Source organism: Chiroxiphia lanceolata, chromosome Z (assembly GCF_009829145.1).
Source record: "Chiroxiphia lanceolata isolate bChiLan1 chromosome Z, bChiLan1.pri, whole genome shotgun sequence".
Taxonomy (NCBI): domain Eukaryota; kingdom Metazoa; phylum Chordata; class Aves; order Passeriformes; family Pipridae; genus Chiroxiphia; species Chiroxiphia lanceolata.
In genome coordinates this window covers 57258633-57277359 of record NC_045671.1, presented here as the reverse complement: position 1 = coordinate 57277359, position 18727 = coordinate 57258633, and the positions used below count along the sequence as shown (strand labels likewise).

The 18727-nt window shown below is 37.2% G+C and overlaps 1 protein-coding gene across 3 annotated transcripts in view; it reads right to left on the bottom strand.

Moving 5' to 3' along the window:
- Nucleotides 1–18727, bottom strand: part of HSD17B4 (hydroxysteroid 17-beta dehydrogenase 4) — a 66254-nt gene that overhangs the window by 9155 nt on the left and 38372 nt on the right. For all 3 annotated transcript variants that reach the window (XM_032675190.1, XM_032675192.1, XM_032675191.1), the window contains exons 18-22: nt 14573–14642; nt 10561–10667; nt 10165–10251; nt 7711–7800; nt 2975–3113 (exon numbers count right to left, since the gene is read on the bottom strand). In XM_032675190.1, the coding sequence (XP_032531081.1) occupies nt 2975–3113; nt 7711–7800; nt 10165–10251; nt 10561–10667; nt 14573–14642 (493 nt within the window). The remainder of the gene's footprint in view (nt 1–2974; nt 3114–7710; nt 7801–10164; nt 10252–10560; nt 10668–14572; nt 14643–18727) is intronic.

Here is an 18727-nt window from a genome sequence, read left to right as displayed (position 1 = left end):
TTCGTTTGTGCTCCGGGGTGCTGGGTTGTACATTTGGGCTTTGTGGGTTAGTGCCTGTTGCTTGTCTGTGTGGTCGTACTTATTGTATTATTTTATTAAATTGTTATTCTGACTTGTAATCTCTCTTTGAGTTGGCTTGGTTTCCTCTGTTGGTTAACTTTTAAACCAGCACAACCAGCATCTGGTAGAACAGACAGTACATCATGATGCTCTTGAATACTGAATAATAAAATAACATATGCAAACATGCAAAAAGAATTAAGTTGGAAACTGCTTATAAATCTGTTTTTTTTTCTCTTTGTGTTTGTTTGGGTGTGTTTTTTAATGACAGGAACAGTGTTTTTAAAAACTCACAAAATAAAATTTCCATCATGCAGACACATACATACCTTGCCATTAGAAACGGACCATTAGAGTTATGTAGACAGCAATAGGAGTAGGCTATTGATCCATAATAAGGACAAACTGTGAGGGTCAACACTATAGTTGTCATACCAGCTAACACTCTGCTAGTGAGTTTTCATAACTATTTTAATATTACAATTTAATATTTAAATTATTTAATACACCACAGAGTCTACAGTAATTCATAAGCTTGAAGGAACTTACCACACTATATAAATATTCACAGTAACTTTTCCAAGATTTTGGAAATGCTTCATTTCAGCTCTTAAGAGTAGTCAGCAACAGGAAATGTTTAAAATATTAGGTTACCTCCTCCACCCTCCATCCCACAGGGAGTTTTAAGTTTTTTTCCAAAAAAGTACATATAAAAGTACAAATAATTTTTACTGCAACAGAAGCAGAGGGAACAGGACAAACAAAAGTTATGTCTATTTAATCCCTTTTACCTAGGGAAATATGCATTGGAAGAAGGCTACTTTACTCCTACTGCTTCAGTAGGAAACATAAGAGAGGACAAGCTTTGTTTGAAAAGCAGAAAAGGCTGACTACTGATTTACTCGAAGCAGGAGTACTCTCTTGCTCTGGATACAATGGCAAAACATCTATTTGTTTCCCCTCTAACAAAACTTGGTCTCATGAGGCAGGTAAGGCCACTGCTCAAGCCTAAATCTATAAATGTGTTTGTTCTGCACTCAGCAGTTTGCAATTCCAGACCTTCCTGAGTGAGAAACTTTATTCATGTCTAGAACATTCCTCAGTAGATTTTTCCTCCATTGTGTTGTCCCTCTATTCTTTGTACACACATAATACTGAATTTAGGTGACCAACAAAGCAGTTCTGAAGCTAAAGGCAATGATGAATCATCCTGAAATAGTTTTCCGGCTGTTATTATAAACATGACCATCACTTGTATCACATTTAGTTACACATGAAACAATAGGTAGGACTGATGTAGTATACAGAGTGACTCCCAACAAACACAAGTATTCGCTTTAATTTTGGAGTTTAACCTATGCACTTCTAATTATCTTCTAAAAATGTAAGCAAGAATATAAGAAAGGCTTCATAAGCCTTTTGTTGAGGTTCAAAGCATGTCCATAATTTAAATTACTGAGTGCAAAAATGGAAAACTGCAGATAGGAGAAATGATTAAGAGCAGCAATGAATTCTAAGACAGAACATCTGAGGTGGATTATTCAGTATTTCCCCCCATCTCATTTTGATATATAGGTAATAAGATGGCATAATTTACATACATATATTCAGCATATTGATTAACTGCTATCCAAGTGAAAGTCACCCCTTATTCCTCAAAAACTGCTTAAAAGGCAAAACAGGTAGAACACATTCAATCTACATATAATATTTTTCCTGAAACTTAACAACAGTCTTGCTACTCAGGATCTCTGCTGGTTCACATTAGGCAAAGATAAGGTGAAACTATAGGTTTCTAAAATGGTCTGTAAAAGGACAAGCAGTTTCTTAAACACAACAACTATTTCTTGAGAACAGACATTGTAAAGACTTAACAATAGTTTTAAAAAAATCACAGCGTACAGAACAAAACACAACACAGACCTGATTTGACCTACTGTCAGTCTCTCCCCTCAGCCTGTCAAAGGGCAGCTCACTCATTTGCATCTTCCCCAAAACCCTTCTGACCATAGAGACCAATGAAAATGAAGCAGTCTAAGCAACAGACTTGACCCAAAGACTTTAATTTGTCCTCAAAATATCAAAGGCCTGAAAGTTACAACCTGACTAAGCTTCATTCTTTTGGAAAACCTTTACATTCCACTAAAAGACCAGCAGACACATGAACTAAAAAATAAATAAATTCAAAAGACAATAAATCGGTTTTTAAATTTTTTTCTTTTTAAATACATATCCTTAGAAAGATAGCACAATAGAATTTAAGAAGAAAAGTTTTTTTGAGGAAGTAGTTTTGCCTCCATCAGACCATTTCACATAATTCTATAATCCACTTTACCAGAAAAAGTTCTGCTCTGACCCATTGCTATTACAAGCTTTAGTCTCTTTTCATCAACCAGACCCATGCTTAAACAATAAGAAATTATGATTGTAGCTTCATTAAACCTTGATCTCAGAAAATTTGAATGGAAACAAATTGGGCTATATTTTCACTGAAGTGACTAGAACAATGCAGTAGAAATAATTACTTATTTGTTTTAGATCAGTTAGCATGTACATCACCAGCAGACTAAATATTGTAACACTCCTAGTAGGCTAATTTAACATGCTTTCTTAAGTGCAGTGGCAATCCCATCTGGAAAATGTAAAGAGAAATGCGCTTCAGTTCCAAAGGATATTTGTCTATGCCTGCATCTAAATAGGCAAGTTACAGAAGCGTGTTCCTAGAAAGGTTAGTAACTGCCAGTATGGAACTTTACCTTGTGCATCCAGAATGCATTCAGACTTTCAGGTCCCAGTGAATATTCATCTACTACCATATGCTTATTTTCAAGCCATCAGTTTAATTAGAAGGAAATAATTATTCTCACTTCATTAAAAAAATGCATCAGGGTAGTATATAAAAGCTACAACTTACTCCACTGCATTGCTGTTTTTCCATCTTTAGTGATGTCCCATTGGAATACAGCGTTTACTTTCTTTACCAGCTCGTTTCCAAGCTCTTTGACACGACGACCAATTTCTTCAAACACAAGGTCACTCTGCAGCCCCACAGCCTTAAAAAAAGAGAGTATGAAGAATTGAAAATTGAAACTTTGCTAAAAGGTACTGAATATGTCTCTCAGCTTATGCATTGTGTCCAGGAAAAGTATCTATAGCAGAATTATTAAATGCAATTGAGATTTCTTCCACCACAAAATAATCACCTCTAGCAGCCATGAGCACTAAAGAATACATTTAAGCAGAAAATGCTTTATTCTAAATATTCGTTTCAAATTATTTCAAATCTTGCTTTTGCAGTTTTGTCACTTATCATCACAAGACAGGCTTTTTAATTACTGCTCTAATAGTTTCTAAATTGCCCTTTATTCCCTTTGGAGGACAACCATTGTCACTTTTTCCACAGTGAATAGCAGGTTAGTTTTTAAAACAAAAAATTGGTTTTACCAGTATATTACTTTAGCTTGACATGGAAGTTGTTCAAAATATACTGAACTATGAACACAGTCAAAACTGCAGTGAGGACAGAATTTAAGAGTGCAAATAGCTACTTTTACATTTGCAACTTTTCCAAACACATTATTGTGCAAACCTTTCATTGTCTTTCTTTAGCAAATATTTGTGCTAGATAAAAGGCTACACCTTTAGAAGCTACTCCAGTGACATTTCTCATCTAATTGGAACTAGAGCAGAGAAGGTCTCATAGCTGTAGTTGTTCTGCTGTCCCACCTGTACACCAGAATGCAGTGATCCTCGGGCTGCTATCCTGTCACCTCTTTGTTTATGCCTAATATTTTCCATTATACAACAGGGTTCCTAATGACATTTAAATTTGCCAATCTTCACTCAGTCAGGTTAGTTTCCCCTGGTGAATGTCTGGCCCTCTCAGCAAATGTCTGTTAAAGCACCTTAATTTCTCAGAGTAAGCTTAAAGAAAAACACCTTTTCTGCCCAAGTTTAAAAAAAAAAATATAAAGAAAATCTGGAAAGTTCTGAAAAGCTCTAGTGTTTGAACTTCAAATGCAGATAAGGCAACAGTTCAGAATGTCAGAAGATTAAACAAAAGCAGCAAAAAGCAACAGGTTCTTGGAATGCATCACAGAATCACAGAATGACCTGGGTTGAGAGGGACCTTAAAGATCATCTAGTTCCAACTGCACTGCCATGGACAGGGACAGCATTCACTAGACCAGGCTGCTCAGAGCAACCAACCTGGCCTTGAACACTTCCAGGGATGGGGCAACCATAACTTCTCTGGGGAATCTCTTTCAGTGCCTCACCACCCTCCCAGTAAAGAATTATTTCCTAATATCTAATCTAAACTTACTGTCTTTCAGTTGGAAGCCAATCCCCCCTGTCCTGTCACTATGTGCTTCTGTACTAAGTGCCTCACCATTTCTGTTGTAGGCTCCTGTGGTGGTGGGAAAACAGTTTTACCCCTGAAGTTATAAAATGGTAAATCCCCAGGGGGTGGAGACCCTTGGGGTTTGATCCAATGAGCGCTTCTGCAAAATATAAACATTTCACAAGCAGACCGGAAAAGAAAGGTGGTTGTAGTTGTAGTGGGAGAAGTGGTCATGTTGTAGAGCCACGAGCAGAAGGGGCAGGAGCCCCCCTGGGGGGCTCTGGCCCCCCCCCCCCAGCCCCGGCTGGGGGGCTACAGGGACTTGGAACAGTGTTAAACTGGGCCAGGTTCTGTAGCTGAGAGATGAAGGAGTTTTCTCCACCATGAGCAGCAGAAGTGGCGGCAAAAACAACACTGGCCAGAGAAAGTGGTCGAGAGCCAAGAGATAAGAACTGAAGAAGCAGCAAACAAGCATGCAGCTGAGCAAGAGAGACACAGAGTTGGCCGAGAGAAAGAGAGTCAGCAGCAGAGAGAGTAGAACTAAGCTCTACAGAGAGAGAGTTTTGGGGTAAGAACTGAACCAAAACCCCCCAAACTTCTTGGAGACCCCTCCTAGAGTGAGGAGGATGATGAACTCTTACTTAAAAGAGTCTTGGAGTGCAGCATGCACTGCAGAGAGGAGCTGAGAAGCTCAGGCGTCCTGGAAAGCTGGACCGGGATGGCCAAAGGAATGCAGAGGGGGTGACCTTGGCCCCCCCCCCGCTACTGCCAAGGCAGCAGTTTTGAGTCAGAGCACGGGAGCTCTGCAAAGGGGGCTTGAATCCCCTGAAGATAAGGACCGTCACGAAGGCTTCTGTACTTCATTGATACGACCGTGGTGAAGTGACCTTTGTCCGGGTGAACACAGCCCATGGAAGAGAAGACCCTCGCTTGGAGATGAAGGGCTGAGGGGCTTGGATACCCCCCTCGTGTGTACTGGCAGAGATCCAGTTACAACTACTGCATGAAGTGAGATAGGCTGCTGCCCTGAAGACACTGCTGCTCTGAGAGTGGAAAGGATCTTTTCCTTCCTCCCTCCTGGACTTTTATTTGGAGGGGAGAAGAGATTTGATCCATTGTAAATACTTTTATGTCATGGTAGAGATAGTTAAGATTGTATATAATGTATTGTAGTATTTATTTTGTACAGTCATTCCCTTTCCCCCATTTTGAGTCTTGTGTGGTGTCTGGAAAACCCATCTCACACTGGGTTGAGATGAGGGAGGGGGGCTTGAACTAGGGAATTGGATTTTGGGGCTCTCAAACCATGACATTTTTGGTAGCAGAGGATGGTTTCGATCAATCGAGATAAAAAGATAACAGCCATGATGCTTGTGATAACAGAAAAGGTTTCCAGACAAAACACAGACTGTACCAGTAAGGCTATAGTGATGTAAGTGCTCAGAGTAGAGTTAAGTTCTTAATATGCTATATTGATGTGTAGTAGAGAGATTTTTGAATGTATTTTAGTTTGTTGAAGATTACACGTTGATTAGAGTTTTTCAAATTGTTGTGATATGTTTACATTTTGCAAAGCGAGGGGGTGGAGTGTTGTGGTGGGGGGAAAACAGTTTTCCCCCTGAAGTTATAAAATGGTAAAACCCCCGGAGGTGGAGACCCTTGAGGTTTGAACCAATGAGTGCTTCTGCAAAATATAAACATATCACAAGCAGATCGGAAAAAAGTAGTTGTAGTTGTTGTAGAAGAAGTAGCCATGTTGTAGAGCCACGAGGAGAAAGGACAGGAGCCCTCCTGGGGGGCTCTGGCCCCCACCCCCAGCCCCGGCTGGGAGGCTACAGGGACTTGGAACAGTGTTAGACTGGGCTAAGTACCTGTAGCTAGAAAGCTAAAGAAGTTTCCTCCAGCGTGAGTGGGCAGACGGAGCAGCAGCAGAGACAGCAGCAGACGGAGAAAGTGGTCGAGAGCCAAGAGATAAGAACTGAAGAAGCAGCAAATGAGCATGCAGCCGAGCAAGAGAGACACAGAGTTGTCCAAGAGAAAGAGAGCCAGCAGCAGAGAGAGCAGAACTAAGCTCTACAGACAGAGACAGAGTTTTGGAGTACGAACTGAACCAAAACCCCCCTGGGAGGCCACAATCAGATCACCCTGAAGCCTTCTCTTTTCCAAGCTGAACAATTCTAATTATTTCAGCCTTTCCTCGGAGATGCGCTCCATCCATTTATTCATCTTTGTGTCCCTCCTCTAGACTCGTTCCAACAGGTCTGTGTCCTTCCTGTACTGGGGACCTCAGAGCTGGATGCAGTACTCCAGGTGGAGCCTCATCAGAGCAGAGAAAGGGGACAGAATCACCTCCCTTGACCTGCTGCCCACGCTGCTCTGGATGCAGCCCAGGTATCATGCAATATTATCTATTCTGTGATCACAGGCTTCATATGAGTATCACTACCTCAGCATTTCATAAACTGCAATGCAACAAAGTTTCACCCTTAACAGGCAAGGATCCGTAGGGGAAAAAAGACAGTTTAATAAGGCAACACATTGTGTACTGTCTTCAGTGTCTTTCAGATCACATTAAGAACCCAGGTTCTTAAACATCCTCAGCACTGTACGTACAGTTCTGTCTCCTCTGGCAAGTCCAGTATGCAAGACTTAAGGCATGCATGCATGCAGAGGATTTTTTAAAATATACACAGTATAAAGTGCACATTGTGTTAGGCCTAACCACATGTACCAATAGCTCTCAGAGTCTTATCTCAAAATGATTCAATGACAAAACTGTTCTTTTCTATGAGCACATTATCTATCTCATTTTCACTTATTCTAATGCCTTCTTGCCACTCTCTCCATGTCTCTGAAATTGAGAAAGGCTGGTCACACACTTTTACATCCTACACAGATTTTGATCTTTAACATCTACAAAATAAAAACAAAATCCTTGTTCTACAGATATAGGATGTAATTCCAATTTTAAGTTACGCAAGTGCTCGAAACCTGTGGCCTTCACTGGTACATGCCTCACTTGTTTTGTAACATACAGCACAATGTTTATTCTAAGAGTTCAATTAGCATCAAGTACATTAAACTACATCAGCCATCTTGTGTGTCTTAACTGGAATTTTCTTCCCGAACAGATCAATTAACCTTTGTATCTTAAACAACATGTGTGTTCACTCTTTTTAACTCACACACTCATCCGTGTATCGCAAATAAGACTAGTGTGTGATCTTAGTATCTTTCCTGTGTATATCACAAAAATAAAGCCTAACTGTGCTGCTTTGCAAGTTAAGATTTTTATTGCTTCCCCCTACCTTCAGAGGCTCTCGAGCAGTAGGTTTATCCAATGCTGGTACTATATCCACATAGCCCCCTGCAATAGCAACTTCTCCGGTCTCCTTGACCTGTGGGGGTAGGAGGGGAAAATACATTAAAGAGGTGATGTTACTTGCAAAAAGTCACAACACAAGGGCATCCAAAGAGTTCTCCTTATATTTTAAAATTAGAGATGAAGAAAAGAGAAAACATAAAAGTTAGAGAGTGAAAACAACACCTCATAAATGAGCTGTAGTCTTGAGGCAAGTTGTTAGTATACCACATCTTTCAAACAGCTCTTCAAATGGAATAACTATTTGCCTCTTGAGAAATTGTACCAAAATATATTGCTGGTTTTCTGTCCACAAAATAGTAGAAAAATCTTATTCATCTGAAAATTTGCCTTCATTGTCATAAGTTACTGTCAATGTTTCTTTATAAATAGTTCTGAGAAAGACATTGTTCTAAAATGGTTTTCCTCGAGGAAGATATTCAGTTGTCAGGAGTCCATTAGACAATTTCAATATGTCCACATGCCTTATACTGCAACTTGCACTAGAAACAATTTTTAAAGCGTTTTAAAACAAGAAAGACTACAAGAGAATACCTGAATTTCCTTCTGGTTTAATTTTTTGAAATAGTTAAGTCAAAGAAGAAAATGCGTTTCATTTTGGCAGTCTCTTTGAGGAGTGTAACAAACCATTCTGACTTATGGCAGCTAACAGAAGATGGCAAACTGATTCACTGACAATGCATATAGAGAATCAATAAATAACCAAAACAGAGTAATATTCAGTATCACAGTCTAGTTTATTGGACTACTACAACAATTACACAAATCATGCCTAACAGCTTGTCACCCACTGCCACTGCACTTCAGATAATGTCAAAACTGGAATCAAATCAGCTTATCAAAGTTATATGTCCACTCTTAGTTTGATTTAGTCAGAGTTTATTTCAATCACAAAGATGCTTTTAATTCAGATAAATCCAAAATGGAATAAGAAACAGAATTCTGCTCAACTCATAACTGTTCAAACAAGGCAGTTTTCTTTTATCCTGTTAAACCTTGTAGTTTCTCTCTAAAATAAGCTACTCTAAACTTGTGGAAGGAAAAAAACCTGTAGAAAAATTCAGCAAAACTCTATGTATTAGCAATGACTAAACCAAGCATAATTACAAATTCAGCTTTTAAACAGAACAAAATAATTCACCCTTTTTACAAATTCCAAAGGGCTTGGAAGCATATCATGAGCTCTGTTGATTTATACTGTACACACAAACCTCCAAAAGTAAATACCTGAATTCTAGGAATTCTGTCAGGACTGAATGGTAGTATCTTTTAAATATAGCTACAGTAATCTCCAAAGCTCATTGGAGGCACCAAACTACCTTAGCTACTACTATTAATCAGAGATGGACAGTTTGTAAATAGCATTCTCTATATTGTTAATATTCTGAAATTCTATAGCTGCTAACACTCATCAGGTCTGCAAAAAGAACTTATCTCCTTTAGTCAACATATACACCACAAAGCCCTGTTCCTGAGGAAACAGTAATCATGCGTCCCTATGATGGTTCCCCTTATTTGATTTTGTGTGCCAATCCTCCCAGCAGCTGCAACTGTACCTGCTGCCTTACTCACTAATCAACAGCTGGTTAAATTTTTACAGAGATAGGGCTGCAGAATTTTGACCAGCCAAAGTAATGTAAATTCTATCTGCATTAGCCAACACAAATTGACAAATACCAGTATCAAATTATAGTTTAAAAAAGTGACAATGTCACACAATAGTACAACAGAAGTGATGAACGTCTATTTTTTGCCCTTTACTTGAAGCATTTTACTCTTAGCTTCCAATAAGGAGCCTATGATGTGTAGGCAGGATTATAGGTTACCACACAAAATGTTACTAGCAATGTCAAAGAAAACAGAATAATGCAACACCAGAATTTAAAGAAGTGTAAACTCTGTTTTATTGTACTCACTATGTCCAACTGCTATGAAATTTCCATTTTTAGGTAAGTTGTTCTGTGTTTAACTCAATTAAAGCTAAATTTGAAGCGTGTTTACCTGCAAAAACTGTCAGGAGTTGATTTAAGACAAAAAAATACTAAAAAAAATGACGCACATGCGAGGTTATGAGGAACTGCAGAAAACAAGTACAAACTATGATGACCTGAGTATGACTGCATTTTGCTCTTCCACAGTAGACAAACAGAGAAAATGCAACACAATGAAATGAGTTCTCATTTAACATGAAGGTATTAAGTCCTATAATGGTATTTTGATTGAAATCCTAGAAATAAGAATATTTCATTCTATTACTTAATTGCTTTACAAAAGCCTCATCACTGGTGTGCCTTTTTTTTTTTTTTTTGCTTCCCCCAAACCCCAGTCTTTTAACCAACACATCTTTCTCTAAAACCCACAATGATGAGATTGTTCTGACCTTGGTCTGAAAATGGATTCTATTTCCTTCCTTCCACATTTCTGTCTGCAAAGTTTGCCCCGGAAAAACTGGTTTTGCAAAGCGAACCTAAAAGTAAAACAAGAAAAAAAAAAGTGGGACTGCGAACAGATCTGTCATAGGTAGATGCAACACTTAAAAGCACAGGCTCTACTGCAATTATAGAGTGAAGAGGAAAATTAATCAACTATTAATGTAGAAAGCCTAAATATTTAAGTAAACATAGAAGACAGAGGCATTAAAATGCACGCAGTAGTAAGTAAAAGCAATTCTGGAAGTTAAGACAGTGTAAAAGCCTTTTCCCCACTCTAAAGATTACTTTTGTCACTAAAACCAGAAAAATCAAGAAGATTAACTGCAAAGAATGAACACACAGACCTTGATTGCCTTGAATCTGTTCACATCATTATTTGCAAACTGCTTCAAAACGTTCCTAGCAGCAAACCCAAAGGTGCATAGTCCATGAAGTATAGGCTTCTTAAATCCTATTCAAAGAAGTAACATTTTAACACTTTTAAAATGAGGACCTCATGTTGCTTCTGTGAATATCTACACTTTATTCATAGTATTTTCCTTCAATAATGTTCTTAATCCTTTTTCTTTTTAACCTAATTTATCTCACTGAAAAAGTATCTGTTACCATTTGTCTTTTCCTCTACTTTTAGGCAAAGGAAAGTGCTTGCTGAGAACTGGCACTTCAACACTGCCTATGGTCTGCGAGACTCACAAATAGGATTAGTCCCTGTCTGTAAAGGTGACAAAATGAAAAATATGGAGATTAGCTATTTCAGTATATGTGCATAGGCACAGCAGACACACAGTTACACGGAAGTATGCATATCAAGGATAAGAGGTATTGTAATTATTAAAAGGTGACAATACTAAGATTATTTGATGCTTCCTGTTTTGAATTCCTATTCATGGTTGCTAATACAGTGCACACTTCAGGATTAACTTTTATTTAGAAGGGGAAAAAACCCTGAGAAGATTTCAGGAATTTTGAGCACATGCAACAAACAAACAAACAAAAATGGGGAAAAAAAGTGCAGTGTTTTTCCTATATGGGCATTTTTTGGCAAGTTTCCTTGCACTTCTATGCTTTGGAGCGGGCGCTCAACCTTGGCAGAGGATAAGCTTTATATTAGTGTTGAATCTTTTTCCAGTACTGTCAAAATCTGACAAAAAACCCCTTTGAGAACTGGCCTCACATTTGTTAAAGTGCAACAGTTAAGTTATACAGATGCCGCTTTTATGTTTTGATCCCTTAACAGGTTGCTCTGACCTGACAAGGCATGTAAACAGTAATTGACCACACTTGCAACAGCCTGTGGAATCCAGATACATCTGTCCAGCTTTGGCTCTGAAACCACTTGCTTTGCCCAGAACTCATCTGCCACTCTTGTCTGCCAGAGTCTGTTTTTCCTCAGCTCTAAACAACTCCTGATAGCATCTACACAGCATGAAATGCCCCAAGGGACAACAGCTGGGAGAAAAAACAAAAGCAAAACCAAACAAAAAGAGGAGACAGGAGAAAGTGTAGCCTGCAGAGAAATGGAAGATGTAGAAGCTAAAAAACACCTTCGAGACAAAGAGAAAAAAGCCACCACTGGTTTTGGCTGGGATATAATTTATTTTCTTCCCTAGTAGGTTGTACAGTGCTGTGCTTTGCTCTCACTCTAGTGTGAGAATAATTTGAAAATACACTGATGTTTTGGCTGTTGCCTTAGTAGTGCCTAACCTAAGCCAAAGACTTCTCAGTGTCTCATGCTCTGCCAGCGAGCAGGTGCACAAGAAGATATGAGGAAGTATAACCAGGACTGCTGACACAGCCAAGAGCATATTACATCCCACAGAACGTCACGCCCAGTATATAAACTGAGGGGAACTGGCAGGAGCCACTGATCATGGCTCAGGGATGGGCAGGGCATCAGTCCAGGTGGTGAGCTATTGTGTTGTGCATCACTTGTTTCTCTTGAGGATTTTTGCTTTCATTTTCTCTCTCCTCTTCATTATTATTACTAGTAACATCATCAGTATTATTAGCATAATGTTTTGCTTTGTTTCAGTTATTGAAGTGTTCTTATCTCAACCCACAAGTTTTACATTTTTTTCTCTTCATCTCTCCTTCCCATCCCATTGGGACTAGAGGTGGTGGAGAAACGTGAAGGAAGAAAAAGGGGAAGGAATGCACAAGCGGCTGTGTGGTAATTAGTTGCTGGCTGAGGTCAAACCATGACAAACTCAAGGCTGGGGAAGATGGGAATTATAAGAAATGGCCCAAAGGAAAGATAAGGTTACCAGGATCAAGTATGAGAAAGAGAAATTTTGATTCATTAGGTTAGAAGTGAAGATGTGACAGAAAGACAAGTTAAAACAACAGTAAGTGTGTTTTCTCACTGTGTATTACACCCTGATCATTCTGCCATTTCCTTCCTGTAAAATATTTGAGTATGAACACTTTTAACAGCACTTACTTACTGTTCTGAAAGCACAGACACCATGCAGTCAATTTTAAAACAGATTAGTAGTACATCATCAGTATTCAGAATGTAATAGTGACATTTAGCTCTTTAAAAACTTAGTTCAATTCACAATGCAAGAACCAGAAACCGCCACTCTTTTTGGAACTCAGAAACAGACAAAAATATACAATCCTATTTTCCCTAGGGTTTTCTTTGTAAAACAAATGCCCACTCAAAGAAAAAGGTGATTCTGTAAGGTGATCAAGCTACTTTGTATATAGACTAAAACAAAGCCAAAGTAAATGTTGCTTTCACTTTCCAGGACCTGGAAATACAAAACACAGGAATAGAGGCACAAGAATATAAACAGGTGTTTTCAAGTCATATATGTCCTCTGAAATATTACTCACAGGAAGGTTTAACAATAACCCTGGAACAACCTGAATGCACTATGCTGAATGCTTCCTTCCAGTGCATCCTATGAGAGCCAGTTAAAAAGAACAGTAACAGAGACTGTTACAAGGCAAGAAGGTGTGTGAATATGCCCAAAGAAAAAAGCTTTTGCAGAACTAGAAAAATATTTTTGTGCAATATCCCTACAGTAATTTTTTCCTTTGACTGTATTTACATTTAGTATAAGTATTAGAGTAGGGTACTGCCACAGTTCCAAAATCCAGTGCAGCAGTTTTATGTACCTCATCTATATAGTTAATTTCATTTTCACTGTGTCTAAGTGCCAGTGTTCTTTGTATGAGCAGGTAGAAGATTTCTACTCCTCTTCTTTTGAAGGTTTTTAAAGGATTATCATAATTATTCCAAATACTGGGATTTCAGTTCCAAACATTTATTTTTCACCTCCACCATCTTCACAAGGAAATATTTATCCAAAATCACCAGATGAACAAACAGGGAAAATCTCTTTATGGACTCTAGTGACTAGCATTACTTATTAACACTAATTTACACAGAATTATACAAAACTGAGTTAATCAAATTTTGAAAGATCATTTGTGAAAGTATGTTAAGCATGATCCGAACAAGAAAGTATAGCTCTGCTCTGTTTGTACTGATAAGAACACCATACAATGATACTTCTATATTAAAAAGAAATTAATCAGAAAACTTCTGACCAATTATTACAGACCAGCATCTTCATGTAATGTTTATGATGGTAACATACATCATATTCAGGATATTCAGGAAAATTTCATAAGTAAATCAAACTGATGTCTGATTGAAGTACACTATACTACTAGCAAGGTCTGAAGAGAACTCAAAAATAAATTTACAACAGGATATTAAGCAAACAGACCCTTTTTCAGTAATTACATCTCTTCAAGATTCAGTAAATGCAGCCTCTGGTCTGATGCTTTCACATGTAGAAGTATGTAAATAAATAAGCTAATGTGCAAGCAAGAGGTGCAGTTAAGCAATTTCATGGGAAAGAAGTGTTAACTCCCTCTCTCCTGCCCCTTAGATTTATTGGGATTGAGAATACTACACAAAAGAACAAAAAACTCCACCAACAGCATCATAATCTCAGAATTATTTAAATGGAAAGAACTATATATCAATGAATTTACGCAATTCCTTCTGAAGCTTTGATAGTCAATTATTTCTCTTTATAAAACAGAGATTGTAAAAACAGGATAGCGGCAACAAACAAGCTCTAAAGGAAAATAGGTTAGGAGGTATGTTACCATAGGTAACATACAATGTGGTCCAAGCACCACCCTCCAATACTTCAAAGTGAAGTGTCATGCAGAACTTTGAAGACAGGTAATGGTGATTTTAAGAACAGCTATAAAACAAGCACTATTTTCTCCAAGTTGTCAAAGATGTACAGACAGAGTGGAAAAAAAAAGACTACAAATACATTTACACCATCTTTCATCCAAATATTAATACAATGGCATCCCTCAGCTCACCTCCAAGAGCAGCAAAACTTGGGTCAAGATGTAAAGGATTCCAATCCCCACTCAGACGATACAAGGCAGCCTGCAGAAACAGAGAAGGAAAAATGGAAGGTAGAAACAAGCATGAGTCACCCAAAAATTCATGGCAGATTAATAAACTTATCACAATCTATGTTACTAGTCCTTAGTTAACATACTCTACAACAAAGCAGACAAAACAGAAATTAGTTATTAAAGTGCAGACAAACTGCCAAAGCTCCAGGAAAATGTGATAAGAGCCATGTGTGGTCTTGGTACATAAGAAAATGATAAAAGTGCTTAAAGGGAGGAAGAAATGACCTACTCTGCTGACAAACAGATCCAGCTTCACTAAAATTTGGCAACAGTGGAGTAATGCATTTTCTAAAATTTTGTTCACAGGTTCTTCAGCTTGAAGTCTAATTTTAAAGAGTCTTTTCCTTGACAATTTTATTCACAATGTAAAAAAAACTTATTTTTTTAAAAACATGCACACACTACCATGTTTTTCCAACAACTGATTCATCTTATGGAGATCAGAAATATCCTTATTCTTGCCTTTTAAAAGTACCACGACCGACTAATTGTGATACACTTCTCTCGTAGCAGATTCAGGGGTAGCTGATCCCAACATCGAAAACAAAACCCCAAAGTAACATCACAAGCTTTCTAGAAGACTTCACGCTTCATGATAAATATTCTCTTTCACTAGCAAAATACAGATTTAGCATGTTTTATATATCATGAATGTGAATAAACCTGAGAAATTATGAAGGATATGGCTACTGTATTTGAGGTTGCCGTCCCTGTGTAGCCTTAGAATTTCTATTATCAAATCTTGTATTTGCTGTACATGTTCAGTAGCCAGCAGTCCATATTATGAGAGATATGACAAGCCACTCTGCATCTTTCTGGACTAAAACCAATTTTCCCTGGTCACAGATTCCAGTGAAATCCAGTGACTAAATGCTTGTGGAGTACTCTCTAGTACAAATTTCCCAAAAGTACAGAGAAAATCAGTACGTCACATTAACTAATGAAGATTTCAAGAATTTAGCAGCATAATAAGATGACATGAACAAATTGAACACAGATATAATGGAAAAAAGCTCTTAAACTGAAACAGATTTTATTTTAATCAAGCACATTATTGACTTCTGGAACCCCTTAAATTTTGAACTAGGACTATAAAAATCATATGCGTTTGTCCAAATGAGAGTAAACTGAACTAAACTCTGTCCAAAGGAAAGAAGCTAGTAGATTTCTCAAAGGGAAGGATGAAAAAAAAAAGATTCCCCAAAGGATGTATTTTCTAATATATATGCAAAACACTGTTTCTCCTATCAAATCTGAAGCAGATAGTTTAACTGAAGAGGTTCTGGACTCATATTATCATTTTAATCCATAATCCATTTGTTTTATTTTTTAACCTGTTAATATTCAAGTCTATTTCTTCAAGTATCTACAGCTTAAACACTAAACTCTACCTCTCTCTTATTTGTTGTGGTAACCTTCCTCAACACAGCAAGTGTTTTGAGCCTCAGTTAAAGTGGAATGTAGAAGAGCTTGTCACTGCTTTCTGTGAGAGTTGGAGACATGCACTAAAAACAGCAAGAGGAAAGACCTAAACTGCACCATGCCTTAAGCATGCGTATCTTAGAAAGACAAATTCTAAGCTAATACTTCTCAATGGCTGTTTATATAGTTTTTTACTCTTTTCGAAACACTTTCCATTTCAAAAACAAAGATGTATCAGTACGATGACATCACGACTCTGAAATTTCTAATTGTAATTCTACCTTTGCCCAAAACATGTATTTACTGTAATTTATTTTTTTTTGCAATTATCTTCTAATTGATCCTAAATAATGTAAGACTAAAGTTCAGGTGGGTCTGAGTTTGATGTTCTGCAAAGGATAAAAGAAAGAGTAAATAATTTGATGAATATATCAAACTTGTAACACCATGAAAGAGAGGGACAGATCCTTACTTTCCGTTCAAAAAAGCAGATTTAAAACTGACAATTTAGAGAGAATTCCTCAATAGAATTCTTTGAAGTAGGGTATCCCCCTTCATTATCGAAGTTTTCTTTCAAAAGCATCTAAAATCTAAAGCAAACTGCCATCAAGAACAAGAAAAAAATTGCCACATATTAAATAATTAAATGGTTTTTAAACTAAATTAAAATTCTATGGTTTCACTTTCATTAATTTGAATTTTTATGAAAGCTGTCAGGAGGCTATTTTCACAAAGGAGTTGTTGTAATAAATTTTAATTCTAGCTAAATAACATTTAGTTGCACCACTAGAAAATTCAGTTGATGTGGTATAAAAAAAGACAAATTTCTTTTTAAGACCAAATCTCAACTTAAATCTAGCTATGCAGATGTTGCTTACTAAAGTTGTAATAAGAACTAGCAATTTGTTTAGGGTTTTTATTTACTTAGGAGACAATACTTGTACCAAAGGCTTTTCAAAATTACTATAGTAAAAAATACTTGTGCTTTGCTAACAAAATAAATGTAGCATTTAGGAAATTATTAGGTTCAAAGAATTAAATGAGACCGATGTATTTAACTAAAAGTCTGACATATGAATGTGGGAAATGATACTTGTCTTCTTGTATTTTCAATAACTACAGTGGCACTGGTCACATTAAAAACCACAAAGGCTGAACTGAATACAACAGTTACACAGTAGGTTATTTCAGATTCAGTGTAGCCAAATCAGGTCTGCCAACAAACTTCATTTACCACAATCTTTGGTATTACTTCATTATATAAATTACATTCCACAGCAACAGAAAAAAAGCAACAACAAAACCCCCCAAAACAAACACACAGACAACAAAAGGCCAAAACAAGCAACCTTGCAAGATGACAAGAATCAACTGATGTGGAGCATTAGATTGAAGTCAGTCATAATATGGTTAGATTGTTCTCCAATTAATAACACAAACTGTCAAGTCTCATTTCCTAACAATTTAGGAATTCTGCCAGACCACAAAATAAAAGGCGATATCCAACCTTTCTGTGCCAATTTTTCAGTCTTCCTGCAGACTGCAATAAAGGTCAGTGGTAAAGCTAATGAAAAAAGGAAGCTAACTATCCATATATTTTCTCTTCTAACTCGGCAGAAAAAAAAGCTCTGCCCAAGAGCTTATCTTACAAAGTATACATGTGTATATATATGTATACATGTACGTATGCATATGGACATGTATGTAGGCATACTTTATCTAACATCCTATTTAAGAGTAAGCAGTCAAGCAACCTCAGGAAGAAAAAACACCACAATCTCACCTACACTTGTCAATAAGCTCTCATTTACATGAAGAACAGTGGATATTTCCAGTCAAACTGGCAGTGTTGATGCTTCAAGGGCTCAAATTTAGCACAGTACTTCAGTAATTCACTGTACATAAAACTTCCCCACCCCACACTACTTACATATTTATTCTTTGTCCACACCAAATATTTTTCAAATTTAGTATCAACTTATTTATTTTAACACAGGCTTCACAGACATTAGTCATTTTTCAGTAGCATGGCAAATGTACAAGAAGCCTTTCACTTAACAATGCCTCTCTTAATTAAAAAAAAACCAAACAAATCACTTCAGCTTGGGGAACTTCAAATGGAATAACAATTTTTATAGCCTTTACTAAGGTTCACATAGATAAGAGGAGGGAACAAACTTGGTAAGGAAGACTATCTTGTTTAAACAAAAATTGACTGTCAGACTAGTACCTTTTCTTCTTTTATTATCTTAACACACAACATTATAGCATAATCCAAGCCCTCAACTATTTTTCCAAATTGATTCGAAAATTATCTTCTGATCTTCCCAACAGGAATAAGGATGGAGGACAGGAGATTATATAAATCTTACATTAGCATCATAACATGTAACAAACTTTTAAAGCAATTACTTTTACAAATGTTCACTCACTATACAATAGTTCTGAGACTACCATTTCTGCACACTGAAATCTCTAGACAAACAAGGAAAAGGTTATCAAATCCTAGCAAAGGCTTCAAATCCCTTTGTTTGGCTTGTATCCTCCTTTTTTGCTTTGTAATTTTTTTCCTGTCAATTTTTTTCTCAATATTTGTGAACCTCCTGCAACACATCATTTTCTCTATCATGA